Raw genomic sequence first — 13,753 nt, 5'->3', positions numbered from 1 at the left:
ACTCCAGCCTCCAGAAGCGGTCCAATACCTCGGCTTTCTGCTGGGTCTCCGCGAGGTGTCGCCTTCGGCCGAAGAAACCACCGCGGCGCCACCCTCGCAGTCCGCAGTTATTTATTTATTTTCAAACAAGGGGGGCGCCCCTCTCCTTTCAATTTAAAACTAGAAACATCCTGCGGTCTTGTTCCTAAAAGGGCGCGTCCACTTCCTACCGTTTTGCACCCTCAGTGTAGCCTCCCTTCGAGATCACACACGAGCAAGTCCATCTGGGTCGCTTTGCTCACGTTGGCCTCGAGCTCAGCCGCACAAACGCAGTCGAGGCGGGGGCTGGGTTGGAGCCTCGTTCCCCCTCCCCTCTAGCCTCCCCCCCCGGACATTTTTTTTTTAATGCCAAGAAATTGCCAGGCCCGCAGGGTGGGTGCTGCATTGCACCGCTCGGCGAGCAGCTGGTTCACTGAGTGCACCCGGTACAAGCCCGGGGGTCTAAAGGCGAGGGAGGAGCACACCCCGGGTTTCTCAGTTTTGCAGCGTCCTCTGTGCAAAGAAGAAAAGCAAGTGCTTTTGGCGCGAAAGCCTTGGCGCCTCCCCTGATTTTTATGGAAATCAAGAGGGCGGTGTAAAGCCGCTTGCCTCTGCTTTTCTCCCTCCCCCTTGTCTGTGCCGCAGCCCCCTTCTCTCCCCGCCCCCCGGGTGTGTCAGATTTTTCAGTTAATAATATCCCCCGAGCTTCAAAGCGCAGCCAGTGACAGTCATCTGTCTGGACGCGTTGGGTGGATGCGGGGGGCTCCTGGGAACTGGGTTGGAGCCGAGCTAGCGCTAGCTAGGCGCAAACGCGCACAGACTGCAGCCACCCGAAGACCACCACCCCCAAGACCACCCGAAGACCCCCGCGCAGAATCGCCTCTGGATCCCCGGCAGTCAGCGGGAGGTAAGGAGCCGGGGATTGCCAACTGCCCGGCGCCCCCGGAGCGGCCAGCGCGGCGGGAAGGCAAGCCCTGGACGGGATCGCGGCTTAGCGAGCTGAGCGCCCGAATATCCCCGGGGGGACTGTTTCAGCTTCCTAAACAAAAACATCTAGGGGTTTTCCCTGAAAAGCTAGCTCCAGCCCCGAAGGCACCCCAGCTGGAAGAGACCCGCCCTAATCCTTTTAGAGCCTTTGCCCAGGGAAGTGTAATGGCTTCATCAAAAAGAAATTCCCCCTTCTCTAGAACGTTTGTCTGTTTCAGCTGACCGGGTGCGGGTGTTTCCCTACCCTGAAGGTGGGATTCTTTTCCTAGGGATGTCCCCAAAGGAAGAAGAGAGGGGCTTAGACAGGGCGAGGCCGCGGCGGTGGTAATCTGGGTCACGACTGCTCCAGCTCGGAGGAGACGCGGCGCTCCCGCCGACCCTCCTGGTGCTGGCGTCCCTACACCATTTCCCAGAACTGGGGTTTAGGTTGTCCCCCTCCCAAGAAGAGGACCTTGTTAGGGCTTTGGAAGAGCGGGGGTGGGGTTACAGAGGTTCAAAATAAGCTATTGGCAGGACTTTCCTTGCAGCGGGCGAATGCTGAGGGGCCTCTACTCAAATTCGGGGGGGTGAGGAAGGTAGTGGATTTGGTCGTTGGTCTGGGTCAAGAGAAAGGCTTTTGCCATTTGCAAAGTTTCCTAACCCCCTGCTGTCTTTTGCACTCCCAAGGTTGCAATTTTACAAAGCAGGGGGGTTGAGGTTGAGAGCACTCCAGATCCTCTGTCTGGTATCTGGGTTGGAGCCTGGGCTTGGTTGGAACAGCTGGCCATAGATTGGTGCAACTGGGGCTGTCGGTGAGCTGGTGAGAGGGTAGCATTCTGCAGCCTTGGAACAGACCCCTCCCCCAGGCAGTGCCTTGGGTGAATGAAATGGCAGTTTCCAAAGTTGCCGAGCCACGCCGCCACCGCCCGCATCTGCAAACCCCCCCCCCCACCTCCTGCCGTAGACAGCTTGTACACAAAAGGAGGGAGAGAGCAGGAGACAGAACTTCTTCCACCTTCTGGAGCGCAGGGCGGAGTGGGGGTGTTTGGAAGAGAGATTGAGGAACGGGGTTAGAGGGGGCGCCCACTGCCTGTTCCCCCATTCGTCACCTCTTGCCAACCCTTCTCCTGGTGTGTCTGTCGGTTGCAGTGTCGGAGGTTGGCGCGGGCCCCCGCCCTCCGCGCCCCCAACGGGAAGGAAGCACCCCCCGAACTAAAACAAGCGGGGCGGAAAGAAGCCTTCGTTCGCCGGCCAGGAGGCGAGTCGATGCCGAGCTGCACAACGTCCACCATGCCGGGGATGATCTGCAAGAACCCAGACCTCGAGTTTGACTCACTGCAGCCCTGCTTCTACCCGGACGAAGACGACTTCTACTTCGGCGGCCCCGACTCGACCCCCCCGGGGGAGGACATCTGGAAGAAGTTTGAGCTGCTGCCTACGCCCCCGCTGTCGCCCAGCCGTGCCTTCCCGGAGCACAGTCCGGAGCCCCCGAACTGGGCCACCGAGATGCTGCTGCCCGAGGCCGATCTGTGGGGCAACCCGGCCGAGGAGGACGCATTCGGCCTGGGGGGCTTGGGCGGCCTCACCCCCAACCCGGTCATCCTTCAGGACTGCATGTGGAGCGGCTTCTCGGCCCGAGAGAAGCTGGAACGTGCGGTGAGCGAGAAGCTGCAGCACGGCCGCGGGGCACCGGCCGCCGGCCCCGCAGCTCCTGCCCCGGGAGCGGGCGCCACCAGCCCTGCGGGCCGCGCGCATGGCGCCGCTGCGGGGACGGGCCGTGCCGGAGCCGCCCTGCCCACCGAGCTCGCCCACCCCGCCGCGGAGTGCGTGGATCCCGCCGTGGTCTTTCCCTTCCCGGTGAACAAGCGCGATCCCGCGCCGGCCGTCGCTCCGGCAACGGGCGCTGCGGTCGCCTCCGGAGTGAGTGCAGCGGCCCCGGCCGGCGCCCCAGTGGCCGCTCTTCCGCGCCCCAGCGGCCGCTCGGCCATCGGCGGTGACCACAAGGCCCTCAGCACCTCCGGAGAGGACACCCTGAGCGACTCAGGTAGGTGCCGGGGTCCGACTGCCTCCCTGGGGTAGTGGAGGAGGGGGTCGCCCATCCTTTGTTACTGTTTACGGGTTTGGCTTTGCGAGGAGTATTTTCGAGGTTGTGCTGGAGGCTGACCGGTCCGGTTCCCTCCAAACTGATCCTCGGGGTCAGGAGGAGAGAGAGAGTGAGAGCCGCTAATGAGCGGGCTCCAAAGCCTCACCTTCGGGAAGTTCTTCACCCTCGACGGGTGCCTGACTCCACTGGCCGTCCCCCCGTCCCCCACCTCTCTTGCAGCGCAGTCCAAGGAAGAAAATTAGGGCAAATTGGGGGACTCAAGCCGGATGGGCGTTTAGGGGCCGCTGAGTGCATTGCCTGGGCTGAAACCTGTTAGCACGAGGGTGGAAAAGGGCCGGTGCAGCCCAGGTCAGGGGAGGTCAGACACCCACAGAGAACACAAAGGCGGTGCAAAATCCTATGCAGGCTGCAGGAAGTTAGGAGGTTGCACAGATGGCTGGTACCAGTTTTGTTTATTTATTTATTTTCAAACCTCGGTAGTCCTTCCCCTCCCTCAGTGGGTGGTGGGCTATTTGCTTCTGGTCCGTGGCCAGCAGGGGGCGATATGCTGGCCAGCAGGCAAACCAAAGATCTGAAAGCCTGGGGGTGGTGAGGGCACCCCTCCCTCTCTCCCTCCCTCCATTCAGCAGCTGTCCGCAAGTACAACCCCGGTTGTGTACATTCTCAAGGGGCCGCCTCTCTACAGTGTGCAGTGAGAACTGGGGCCAATTTTGTCTTCTGGCCAGAATTCCAGGACTAATTTCAGATCTGAGTTGTGTTTCTGACCCAGGGCCCTTCAAGGTGAGGGCGGGGACCTAACCAAGGCTCCCCAGGAATGAACACATCCTGGAAGAACTCATTGATTGGTTCTATTGTGTGCCTATGTCTGTCTGAAACTGAAGAGTAGGGCTAAACCAATACTCTACCTGGGACTCTCGAGGTAAAGAACTCTATCCAAATACTTGAGTAGTCTGCCCTTGTATAGAGAGCTGGGGGCCCCTTTGGGCCTTGAAAACCAGTGTTTTCAAAATGCAGGTGGATAAAATGCCAAATTTTCCTTCAGGGCTGAGGACCCATTCATCTGAGGATCCTGGAAGGAAACTTGGTGATAACCCTCCGGTTTGAAATGGGTCTGTCTCTTTAATGTCTGTGCCTTGACAGCTTTCCGTGAGGAAGCACTTCCTTCCAACAGCTGTCTTCTTGGCAGAAAACCAAAACATTGGCTTAAAGGGACCCACAGACTGGAACAGCCTCACATTTCGGGTTTAGAACAAATCCCACAATTGTTCAGCTTTCCGGTCCCCTTCAGATCAAGCAGAAGATGTGTTTTGATTTTCATGCTTGCATTTTGAGCAATTATTTTCTGTCCCCTGTGGTAGTGTAAAGGAGGAAATGGAGAAAAGGGCACGCATGCTTTTGTTGCCGTTATTGACTTGGGAAAGAGGCGCCCCCATTTTTTAGGTTTACAGCTCCTGTGGGTTACAACATTGTTAAGGTTTGATCTTTGTTACACGAAAAGCTGTTCACTATGTAGAATTCAGGTTCATAGTAGACAAGTTATTTTTCTTCCATAGTTAAAGAGTTCTTTAAGCTTGTTTAGGGACTTAAAAATAAAATGAACCATGTGTAAACTGCCCTTAAAATGAGCCTCAATTCCAAATTATAGAGATAGAAATATAAATAATCTGTGGGGTAGCCTAGTGATAATAAAAATAAAGGCTTTCCATTTACTGGGCATCTGTGGAGAGGCCCAGCTCTCCACCATGTTATCTGTCCTACTCTAGAATGCACAGTGTTATAATCCCCATTGAACAGCTGCAGAAACTGAGGCTGAGAAAGGTGAAGTAACTGGCCCAGGGATCACACAGCTGGAGTGATGGACCCAAGGTCCTGTCTCATCCCCAAACCAGGTTCTTTATATTCCTGACACCTGCTGACGTCGGAATAGAGGCTGTAAGTTGCAGGAATGTAGGGAAGGAAAAAGTTATTTCCAGATATATTTAAAGAGACCTAAAGCACAATTCTGCCCAATCTTTGTGGATAGATCCCTAATCAGAGATCAGAGAACGTTCTTCCAGGACCTGCTGTGAGAAACTGGATAGACAAGAGTTTAAGTCATCATACATGTCTCACGATGAGAATAACTAATGGTGCCATCTTGTTTTCAAAGATGATGACGATGAGGAGGAGGAAGACGAAGAGGAGGAAATCGATGTGGTGACGGTGGAGAAGCGGCGGTCCTCCTCCAGCAAGGCGGTCACCACCTTCACCATCACTGTGCGCCCCAAGAATGCGGCCCTGGGCCCGGGGCGGGCCGTGCCCGGTGAGCTGATCCTCAAACGCTGCGTCCCGGTCCATCAGCAGCACAATTACGCCGCCCCGTCGCCCTACGTGGAGAGCGAGGACGTGCCACCCCAGAAGAAGATGAAGAGTGAGGCATCCCCGCGCCCCCTCAAGAGTGTCATACCCCCAAAGGCTAAGAGCTTGAGCCCCCGCAACTCTGACTCGGAGGACAGCGAGCGCCGCCGGAACCACAACATCCTGGAGCGCCAGCGCCGCAATGACCTGCGGTCCAGCTTCCTCACGCTCAGGGACCATGTGCCAGAGCTGGTGAAGAACGAGAAGGCCGCCAAGGTGGTCATTTTGAAAAAGGCCACCGAGTACGTCCACTCCCTTCAGGCCGAGGAGCACCAGCTTTTGCTGGAGAAGGAGAAGTTGCAGGCAAGACAGCAACAGTTACTAAAGAAAATCGAACACACTCGGACTTGCTAAACGTCTCTCGGAACGGGACAGTCACTGCCACTTTGCACATTTTGATTTTTTTTTTTAAGCAAACGTTGTGTTGACATTAAGAATGTTGGTTTACTTTCAAATTGATCCCCTGTCGAGTTTGGATCTGGGTGGGGAGCAGAACACGTTGGGTCCTGCCAGGAGCTTGGGAGAGGGCCTGGGTGTGGGACGCTGGGTGGCCCTCGCGTCCTCCATGTCACCTCCGAGACCGTGGTTGAAGTTTGTGACCATTGGGAGCCTCTGGGGCTGTTGAAGTCACCTTGTTTGTTCCAAGTTTCCAGACAACAGAAAGTCATTCCTTCTTTTTAAAATGGTGCTTAAGTTCCAGCAGATGCCACGTAAAGGGGTTGGCCATTTGATACCCCTGGGGAACATTTCTGTAAATACCATTGACACGCCCGCCTTTTGTATACGTCCTGGGTAATGAGAGGTGGCTTTTGCGGCCAGTATTCGACTGGAAGTTCATACCTAAGTACTGTAATACCTCAATGTTTGAGGAGCATGTTTTGTATACAAATATATTGTTAATCTCTGTTATGTACTGTACTAATTCTTACACTGCCTGTATACTTTAGTATGACGCTGATACATAACTAAATTTGATACTTATATTTTCGTATGAAAATGAGTTGTGAAAGTTTTGAGTAGATATTACTTTATCACTTTTTGAACTAAGAAACTTTTGTAAAGAAATTTACTATATATATATGCCTTTTTCCTAGCCTGTTTCTTCCTGTTAATGTATTTGTTCATGTTTGGTGCATAGAACTGGGTAAATGCAAAGTTCTGTGTTTAATTTCTTCAAAATGTATATATTTAGTGCTGCATCTTATAGCACTTTGAAATACCTCATGTTTATGAAAATAAATAGCAGTTAAATGATGCAACTTTTTTTTCCTTAATAGCATTTAGTTAAACTCTGTCCCTTATGTAGTACATACTTTATAGAAGGAAGTTAAGTTTCCATGGATAGCCCTGTCTTTGCAGTACTGGTTGGGGGGAGGCCATTGTCCCCACTTGGGATAGAGGGGACATGGCACAAGTTTAGGAAGGTTAAGGCATTTCTTGCAGGTTACACCTAACAGAGTTGTTGTTACTAGTGACTCTGCATAATAATAGCATCTAGTAGTTCACAAAGCACTTTCAGATATTTTGTGTTTAATGAAATTAAGCTGTGACACCAGACTTGGTCAACACTTAAGGATGAGAGGAATAAGATCAAGGCAGGGTTGTGTAACTTGGCTGTGATTGGTGTTGTGCTTGTCCTGTTGGCAGACAGCTTCGTGATGCAGGGTGTAGAGGAAAATGTATTCTTCAACTTTAGGCATTATTGCAGAATAATTAGATGAGGTTGGCCCCTCCCCTCCAGGAGCTCTCAACCGGAAGCACAAAAGTAACTGATGAAGTGTCAGCTGTGTGGCCCAGGTCACATGCCATGTCCCTTCAGGAGATTCACGGGTATATTGTAGCTCTTGTCTGTTTTCTGAAGCTGTCATTCAGGTGTTTGGGTGGCCCTGTGGAAGTAGGATTACCCTTTGCAAGTTCTGGAGGATGGAGCCAGTGTCAACAGGTTGGAAGGAGGCATGATTTGCTAGGAAGGCATTTCTGAGAGATTCCCTAATAGGAAGTAGTGATATCTTTGGCTTGTGAGGCATTCAGTTTCTCAGAACTGAAAACCAAAAGTAACCTGTTTCTTGTTTGAGTGAAAGGTGGTATTCCGTTACTTCTCCAAGGTTTATTCATACCAGATTTTTAGCTCTGAACTGAAAAAGGTCTGCTTTGCTTGGAAGAGCACAAGTCTAGGGATGGGAAAGGGTTTTGCTTGTTTAGTCACAGACTGTAAGGGACAGAGATGGGAGAACCTAGGCTATGTGGGTCTCTATGCTTTCATCATTTTATAAAGGCCAGTGGGAGATTTGAACATAAGGTCCTTATCCCAGTTACAGACGCTTGTCCTAGAGCTATGCGGTGGGTGGTACTGCCATGGACATTTCTGACATGGTGCTGAAAGTTATGGGTAAAATCCTCTTTAATCCCTCTACTTGCTCCCATCCCCATGCTAGATAGTACTGATCCTTCTTTGAAAGTCCCTTTGGAATTGTCATTCAAAAAGCCTTCCTGTTCATTCACATTTTATAGGCCCCAAGTCACTGCAGCCTCTGCACCATTTTTCTTTGTACCCATAAACCCAAAGAAAGTTAAATGACCTTAGAGTAATTAATCTTTTAAGTTCAGTTCATTCATCCCAACTTCTCTATGGTCCCCATAAAAACCTACCTGAATATTTCAGAAAAGATGAAACTCTAGCCATGGAGGAGAAATATGGTTGCGATAAATGAGGCCCTGAGCTGCTTCTTACCAGGCTCTTTTTTTGCTCTGGCCACTAGGAAGCTCAGCCAAATTCCATGCTCTCATTCTAATGTCTAGTGTCCATTCTCTCTTCTAAATGTCTATGATTCCTTTTTTTAAAAATGTTCTTCATGTTGTTACATTAAAGAGAACTTTCTGCATTTGGTGGATTAAAAATATATATTGAAATATTAACACTGAAGTGAAAGACCTTATTTGCTTTTCTTGGCCAAGCTGAGGAAAAGTGTCACCCTGTTTAGCTCTGCAATTACCTACAAGGTAATTGCTATAGTCACAGAAGAATTGAGCGGCTTGTTTGAATCACCTGAGAAACCATCTCTGCATACCAAAAGCGGTTTCGAGACAGAGGAACTGCTCTACAGCAAATCAATAAATGATAGGATTTAGATGGTGTGTAGAGATCAGCTTATTGAATTACTTCATTTCATGGAATGGGTCATGGGATCCCGTTAGTGGAGGAATGTGGGACTGAAGTCTGGTCTGATGGTCAGCTCAGTGTTCTTTCCGTGGAGTAGCTTTCCTGCTGCTCACACTGTGGCCTCCTATCTCTGGCTCATTCACCCACCTATAAAATGTGTCCATAGTCATCGAAACTGACCCAGTGAAAACTTTCAGTAGTTCCCAACACTTACAGGATAAAGTGCAAATCCAGCTCGACATGTGAGGCTGCTTCTGCCTGGCTCCCCAGCTCACCGGCTCCGTCACCCCTCGCCTCTCTCTGGGTGCTCCTCATTCCAGCTCCTCCAGCCACTGTCGAGCTTTCTCACCTCTAGCTTGTTTCACCGCATTCCCTCGGGTTATTCAGTTTCTGTTTATTGAAGTTCATTTCAACCTTGAATGGCAAACCCAATGTCATCTCATTCAAGAAGCCTTACTTGTATCCCCATGTGGACATTTTCCAACTGTTGTGAACCTCTATCATCTGTGGAGATGGAAAAGCTGTCTTAATTGCCCCCCAGGTCTCCTACACCATGAGGTCCCCTGAGGCCGCCACGGCATGCCATTCATTCACCTCTGATTTTTCAACCCTGAAGGCCTGGTGACTGATAGCTGACAGGGCCTTGGCAGATGCTGGCAGAATAGCTGACAGCCAAATAGGCAGCAGAGGAAGGATCAGGGTGAGGACAGGTGGGGGCAGATTTCCATTATGCATGTGTGTCCTGCTAACCTGGATTCACAAGCTCCCAGGCTAATACAAAGGGGAAAACACATATATTAGACATCAATGAACGTCCAGTAGTAACTGCTGTAAGTGAACGTGTGTGCATGTGGAGGCCTGTCTTTGGGAAGCCCAGACAGTCTGAAAGGGGGTTACGGCCTTGCATGGAAGGCAGGGGAGCCAGAGGGACTGGTGGAGAGTGGGGGCGGCTGGTGGGGACTGTCAAGGCAAAGCATGTGAAGGGTCCCAGGGCTGAGTGTGAGGCTCTGCTCCCTCAGGCTCCCAGCTGGCAGCTCTTTGTTGGAGGAAACAGACCAAATTTTGCTGGTCTACCACAGGCCTTAGGCAGCTCGTACACCTGTCTGAGGCCACAGATGATTGGAACTATGGTGGCAGTGGTTGCAATGCGTGCAGCACTGCAGACATTGCAGAGATCACGGAGGTTTCTTTACACTCACTGAGCCCCAGTCATCGGGATGCCGGCCTGCTCATCACATACCCATTTGGGGTGTTGGGTCTTCTCGATTTGACTTTCCTTAATTCCTAGGGTGGCTATCTATTAAAATTACAACTTTTAATTTGGGTTGATTTTAGAATTAGAGGTAATTAGATTTTAAAGAGGCTTAGAAGTCATCTAGTTCAAACTCCCCCCTCAGAGTGGAAGGAAGAACATACAGTCTGCTCGTGGGTATTCTTTTTTCTTTCTTCCTTTACCCCCTCTCTCCCTCCCTCCCTTTCTCTCTCCCTCTCTCAGTCACAACAAACACTTATTTAGTACCTGTCATATGTCAAGCCCTGTTCCAGGCCTTGGGAGACATCAATGTATACAAGGCAAAACTCCCTCCAATCTTGCTTTCATGGACGTTACAGTCTGAGACAGAGCGACAGCAATACAGATGAACATGAAAAGCAAAGAAATCAAACAGCATTCAAGAAGGTGGGGAAGACTGTGAACAATGAGTAGACCAGGAAGGAGGAATTAGGGGTGCCAGGGCAGGAGGGGGTGGGTTTGATTTTGAGTAGGTGGCCAGAAAGGTGCACTGGGGAGGGGAGCATGGGTGGAGAGGTATGTTGTGTCTGCTTGGGAACCAGGAATGAAGCCTCAGGACCCTGGGTTAGGGCCCTTCTTTATCTCTCTCTGGACACTGACACATGTCTCCCCCAACTTCTGATTCACTCTCTCAAGGCAAAGAAATTGCATGGAGTACCCCCTGGTACAATGGGGATGATTGGCACCACCTACTTCATGGGGTGATGTCAGAAACTAACTTGCATACAGCACATGGAAAAGCGTCTGGTACATACGGGTGTGATTTCAGTCTGCTAAACAATCCAATTTCTTGTTCACAGGACCCTTTCTCTCTTCCCCAGTACGTTTCTAGGGCAAAGAATCTTTAAAAAACATTTACTGGGAGAACAAATTCACAAGCCTGATCTTAACAAGAACTTTGTGGACTTTTGTTCCTCAAAAGAAGCCTTACAAAACCTGAAAACGGGTACCTTGGAAACAAATGAATGTGAGCTTTGAAGCCTATTTTAAGACAGAGCCTAGGAATTTGAGTGCCACAGAACATCTACGCCTTCTACAATGGTTTATTAGTTTTCCTTAGTTGTAAAGGAAATCTCTTCATAGGCCACTGACCAGAGTTACCTGATCTCTTTTGATACTGATGTATCATGCTACAAGACATTCATCCTGAAACCTTTGACCAGGAGAAGTAACAGAGCCTTTTTATGGCTGGAGCAGGCAGACCTGTCGGTATAATGCACATTTGGAGAACACACACAACATGTACTCCTCGGATAAATATGGATGACTTGAACGGGCCGTGCAAAATCTACTTTCTTCTGCATTCTAGCAAGCCCAAGATTTGTAGCAGGATTTGGGGAGGTGGTGTGGGATGGGGAAACGAGTTTGTTCCTGCACAGATCAGAAGCCTGTTATGGACTAAATTTTCTGTCTTAGGCTCGCCTCCACCATTTTCCTGAAGGAGGGCCTAAAAACCACCCCTCCACTCTACAGAATGAACTTCCAGGTTGTCTGGGAAAGAGCCCTGGGTAATAGAAATACTTAGGTCAGAGGCAGAAGCCCTGGGCTTGGATTTCAACTCAGTTACTTGGTACTTTCAACCTTGGCACAGGAAGGTTGTTGGGTCTTCTGTGGCTCATTGTCTCGTCTCTAAGTGGAATAGGCTGGAGCTGGTAATTTCCAAGGCTCTCTTTCGATTCTGAAGATTGAAAATCATTGATCCTTAGGGGTGGCTGAGATGGCCACAAACATCACGTTTATGAACACTTTCTCAGGGGAAGCTTTGGGTACACATCCTGGCTCTGCCATTCACCAACTCTGTGGCTAAAGGCAAGTCACTTTCCTCCCCATCTCACTTTCTTCATCTCCAAAGCAATAATAGTCACCACCCTACAAGGTTTTTATAAGGATCCCAGGACAGAAAATATATGAGGGATGTGATAGCGCTTGGGAAATTGAAACATCTTTCAGCTCTTAATCCATCTTGCTGCTCCCACTTCCCTGTTTGCTTTCTGGGTTCACTGCTAAGTGGGTTTCCCCAGGTAGTAAACACCTTCAAAAACAACAGGCACACCTCTGATTGCTCCACTGGGTCTGGAACAGCTTCATATAGCTGTAATGCTTGTTAAATAATTCTTACTAATGAAAACATTTGACTAATTGTTCACAGCCAGCTAGAGGGTCCCAATTTGTGCTCATGAAATGGGTACACAGGCTCTTCTCACCTGGAACTGGAGAAAATTATGATAAATCCATTTTTTAATTGGGTTACCCAAATAAAAACAGAATATGGTAACAGATACCTAACATTTTGAATTTTTGCTTGGATTGGTTTAGCCACTTTTTTTTGGCATAAATCCAAGAAGAACAGGGAATTTATATGGACACCAGAGATCTGAAACTACTCAAGCAATAGTTACATTTTCGCTGGTGAAGAGGGCCCCGTTGAGAGCAGAGTTTACTGTTGTAAATAGTTTGATTGCTTTTGGGTTTGAAGATAAATCTTTCCCATCCTGAATTGGTCCTTCTTCTGAATTTGCTGAAATAATATTTTATAGTCTGTTTTGAAGGAAAATCATTTTTTTCCCAGAAAGCTGTTCCCCCAAACATTTGTTAAAATAACGAAGTTGGGGTTTTTCTTGGATGTCTTTAACAGTGAACTTCCAGGATGGCTGTGAATACATTTCATCTGATACTTCTGGGAGATTATTTCTCCTAGAGTGTTACCTCACTTGGGAATTCCTCTGGGTAATAAATGTGCACATGTCAATTTGTTGTTGCAGCTCCATTATCGCTGGCTGACTGTGTGTGGAGGCTGCTGTGTGACGTGTGGCTGTGGGATCTGCTGGTTAGGCAGTCAGGGCGACTTTTTTCTTGCCCACAGTGATGAACCACAATGTGAAAATGTTGGAGCAAAGAAATAGCATTGAGCTCAAGCACAAATTGAGCCGTGGCTTCACTGGAGGCATGGATGCTGAGAGCTGGGTCATTGGAGTGGAAACCGCCACAAAATGCTTATTATGGTGCTTGCTGCCATGCAAGGACTCTCTCTGCAGTTTGAGAGGGAGAAGTCCCTTTTCATGGTTTCTTTTTCCCTCTTTCCCTAGGGTGACTGACTTGTTCCAGTTTGCCTGTGACTGTCCCAGATTAAAAACTGAAAGTCCTGCATCCTTGTAAGCACTCAGTTTCTGCAGACCAGTGTGGAGGGTGTCCCCATTCTTACCCCTCCTCGGTGCTTGCTCATCTCACCGCTGTCTGACTAGCTTGACAGGCCACCTGTGGGAGCCTGGGCCACCTGTGGCAGGCCACCTGTGGCAGGGACCGAGGCCGGGCAGCCACTGCGCATACGTTGGAGGAATAAACAGCACTGCGGGATGAAGGGTCTGAAGGAAGCAAGGACAGGCTGGAAAGAATTTGTCTTGGGGTCAGAGCACATGCATCTGAGCTCTGGGAATGCTGCTAAGTGACTTGCGAGTCACGCTGAGCTGCACAATGAGGAGAAATCTCCTTTTCTTTGGGGATGCTGTTGGCCCGAGGAGACTAAGAGCATGAAGGGTCCTACACGAATGCCAGGGACCAGTGTTCGGAGAGCCTGCCCACCCTGCTTTTCTCAGGCTCTGGGGTTCCTTCTAGATAATGATGACAGTAATAATGATAATAATATTTTGGAGGCCAGATGATGATGATGCTGGCTTCAGTCCTCTAGCCTGGCCTTTTGGATCTCCTTCATTTTTCATTTTCAAGGAGCCGAAAGGAAGCATCTTCAAATTATCAAACAGTTGGAGATTGTGAGGGAACGGTCCTCGGAAGCTTGCTGGGTCTGGGCTTGTCACCAGAA

The 13,753-nt window shown here is 49.9% G+C and overlaps 1 protein-coding gene across 2 annotated transcripts; it reads left to right on the top strand.

Moving 5' to 3' along the window:
• The first annotated feature begins 472 nt into the window (after window positions 1–472).
• MYCN (MYCN proto-oncogene, bHLH transcription factor) lies at window positions 473–6,740 on the top strand. Of its 2 annotated transcripts, XM_037026582.2 has the most exons (3): window positions 785–925; window positions 2,134–3,028; window positions 5,238–6,740. In XM_037026582.2, exons 2-3 carry the CDS (start codon window positions 2,251–2,253, stop codon window positions 5,837–5,839), a joined length of 1,380 nt encoding a protein of 459 aa, XP_036882477.1. In that variant the 5' UTR covers window positions 785–925; window positions 2,134–2,250; the 3' UTR covers window positions 5,840–6,740. The 2 variants fall into 2 exon arrangements, with proteins under 2 accessions (XP_017496563.1, XP_036882477.1); XM_017641074.3 differs by lacking the exon at window positions 2,134–3,028 and having other exon boundaries at window positions 473–925.
• Window positions 6,741–13,753: the final 7,013 nt, after the last annotated feature.

This window comes from Manis javanica, chromosome 1 (assembly GCF_040802235.1).
Source record: "Manis javanica isolate MJ-LG chromosome 1, MJ_LKY, whole genome shotgun sequence".
NCBI lineage: Eukaryota > Metazoa > Chordata > Mammalia > Pholidota > Manidae > Manis > Manis javanica.
This window is presented reverse-complemented; position numbering and strand designations above follow the sequence as displayed.

Bases quoted from the DNA above. Each gene is read 5' to 3' on its own strand.
- MYCN (XM_037026582.2), top strand. From the start codon at position 2,251: ATGCCGAGCTGCACAACGTCCACCATGCCGGGGATGATCTGCAAGAAC. The intron at 3,029-5,237 runs GTAGGTGCCGGG...TTGTTTTCAAAG, and splicing joins GGACACCCTGAGCGACTCAG to ATGATGACGATGAGGAGGAG.